The sequence below is a fragment of the Eimeria mitis genome, genomic scaffold, assembly GCF_000499745.2.
Source record: "Eimeria mitis Houghton genomic scaffold, Emh_scaff168, whole genome shotgun sequence".
Lineage (NCBI taxonomy): Eukaryota > Apicomplexa > Conoidasida > Eucoccidiorida > Eimeriidae > Eimeria > Eimeria mitis.
Window position 1 is genome coordinate 19,338 of NW_013569996.1, and position 2,922 is coordinate 22,259.

The 2,922-nt window shown below is 31.2% G+C and overlaps 1 protein-coding gene across 1 annotated transcript in view; it reads right to left on the reverse strand.

Annotated features, from left to right (window-relative positions):
* Window positions 1-1,329: 1,329 nt before the first annotated feature.
* The window catches only part of EMH_0001670 (SGS domain-containing protein, putative), a gene marked incomplete at both ends in the record, with an annotated part of 2,168 nt that continues 575 nt past the window's right edge, over window positions 1,330-2,922 (reverse strand). The window contains 4 exons of the mRNA XM_013495653.1: window positions 1,330-1,377; window positions 1,807-1,872; window positions 2,194-2,313; window positions 2,572-2,739. Of these exons, the coding sequence (XP_013351107.1) occupies window positions 1,330-1,377; window positions 1,807-1,872; window positions 2,194-2,313; window positions 2,572-2,739 (402 nt within the window). The remainder of the gene's footprint in view (window positions 1,378-1,806; window positions 1,873-2,193; window positions 2,314-2,571; window positions 2,740-2,922) is intronic.

A 2,922-nucleotide genomic window follows, 5' to 3' on the forward strand; every position in this document is an offset into this window, starting at 1 on the left:
TATATATATATATATATATATATATATATATATATATATATATATATATATATATATAGGTGTTTCTTTCTTCATCTGTTTAATATACACAATGCAGCAGTTCAAGCCAGTTCATGTTTGTATAGCCAACATCGTCTTTCAGGTATCTTCACTCAGAAAGCAGAAATAAAATAAAAAGAATTATGCAGCGTTTGAATTTACTTTGTCCTTGTATAGTATATTGTAGTGTGCCGACAGGAAACAAATATTATATTGTTTTGTAAGCAGAATATTATATTATATTAACAGTATAATAATAAAAATTATCATTATTATTAACTCCCCCTATTTCACAACTCCTCTTCAGCTCAGACAATAAAGACGCAACGAATAAAAAAGAAGAGGAACGAGCAGTACAGAGACAGAGAATAAGAAAGCACAATGAGAAAACAAAAAAAAAACAAATAATATTACAACAAAGACAAACAATAAAGACACAAAAAAATAGAGTAGAGGAGTAAAGAAAACGAGAAAAAGAGGCATCTTTTTAAAGGGTGAATTCCGTCGTCTGTCTTTTTGTTCTTTCTTCTTTCTTTGTCACGCATTTTAAGACAGAAAATATAAATAGGTAACGCTGCATGGAGTTTCTGTTTCTCATTATTTTCATAGTAGTAACAATATTAAAATTTGTTAGTAGCATAGTATAGTGCCTCGAGGGGGGTTTGTATGTTTCTCCTGTTGGTGTAGCTGTTGATTGAAATATATGAATTCATATGCAGAAACAAACCAACACAGGAGAGAGAAGATAAAGCTGCAGTGCATGCAAATACTGATGCAAGCCCCAGCTGTTCTATTCCTTTTCTGTTGGCTGCTTAAGCCGTTGCTGCTTGCTGAAAGAACACCACTAAGAGAGGCAAAAACAAAAAAAAGAAGACGAAAAAAGAAGAAAAAATACAAAAACAAACGCCACAAAGAAAAGACTAAAAAGTTAAATCGCATGCAAAAAGAATCAACAAGGTCTGACCTTGTATGAAAAAAAAAAGAAAAATGTTGTGTTGTGGTGTTTGTTTATTTGTTGAAGGCGAAGACAACACACGCAGACAACGAAAGACAGACGAAAAGAAACAGAAGAAACAAAAGAAGAGAATTTACTAAACAGGAATGGAGCCGGAGACCGAGAAGAAGTAAAAGGTAGGGGAGAGAAGGAGAAACAAATCATAGAGAAGCAGAAAAAAAATAAAGACAGATGAGAGACAAGCAGAGCAAATATATAAAAGAAATAAAAAAATAAAAGAAAAAAAACTAAAATATGAAACTGCTGCTGCTGAGATGCTGCTGATGCCTCTCGCGCTATGCATTCCAAGAACGAACTTCTTGGCCTTCAGGGGCCTCTAGGGTCTGCAAGGAGAGCAGCAAAGAAAAAAAAAACAAATAAAAATAAATGAAAACAACAACAAATATAAACAACAACACAATATACACCGACAAACAACATGCTGATACGGAGCTAAGAGGGAAGGGGAGAGGAGAGGGCAGCAGCTGTTTCTAAGAATGAAGCAGCTGAATAAGGAATTAAAATACAGACAAAAACACAAATATATATAAAAAAAGATATTCATAATATAATATAATATAAACGTAATATAATATAATATAATATAATATAATATAATATAATATAATATAATATAATATAATATAATATAATACAATATAATATAATATAATATAATATAATATAATATAAAATAATATAATATAATATAATATGATATAATATAATATAATACAATGTAATATAATACAATACAATATAATATAATATACCTTTTCATAATCTTTGTCTTTCACATCTGCCCAGTTCGTTGATAGAACGGTTCCTCCTGACGTTTGCTGAAAAAAAAAACAAAACAAAAGAGCCTCGTCATATAATTTCTTTTTATTTATTTTGTTGATAAATTAAAAAAAGAAAGAAGGAGAAGATAAATAAAAGCAGAACAACCACAAACACAACAAACTCCTCGTCTCTGTTTAAAGAAGGAACAGAAAAATATAAGAGAAGAAAACAAACACAACACTGACACCCATAAAACAAACAACGTGAATACAAGAGAGAATTCAATCGGCCTCTCTATACAGACCCTTGGCCATATATATATATATATATATATATATATATATATATATATATATATATATATATATATTGCTTACGAAAGACTTAATCATCGCTCTTCGGGTGTCTTCATCGCCGCGGCCATAGATATCTCTGAAAAGTTTCTGCAGCGCCTGCTCCCCTTCAAGCTGTTCAGATTCAAGTTCTGCTGCTATCTCCTGAGGGTAAATATATAGAAAAGGAAGTAAAAGAAATAAAAGAATTAAAAATAAATAAATAAATTGGTTCTATACTTATTTGATACTAATTCTCTGTTATAACCAAAATAAAAATGCAGTGAAAGAAAATTCCGCATGTTTGTGTTTTCTGTTGCATCAGCTGGTGGTATTTGTATTTCTTTCTTTTTTTTTTGTTTGTAGCTGAGAGAAGAAACAACAGAAGTATTTTGTTTTCATTTAAATATAAACAAAGAATACCTTTTCCATTTTGTTCCAATCGATCTTCTTCTTAGATGAAGGATAAACTCGTGCTGCAGCATTCTGCTGCTGCTGCTGCTGCTGCTGCTCCTCATCCTGCTTCACTGCTTCTAGCGCCGCCCACGTTTCTCCTGTTTCTTTCTTCGATAGAACCACTTCAAGTTTCGTCTACAAAAAGGAGGAAAAAGAGAAAAAATTAATATGATAAGTAGCTAAAAGTATACACTCAATAGACTATATTCAATTGTTATACTGTAGGAATATACAGCCAAACAAAGTCCACTAAAAACGAAAAGAAAATACAAAAATTCATTGAAAACGGAAATGCTGGTGGCTTGAATGCAGCAGAAA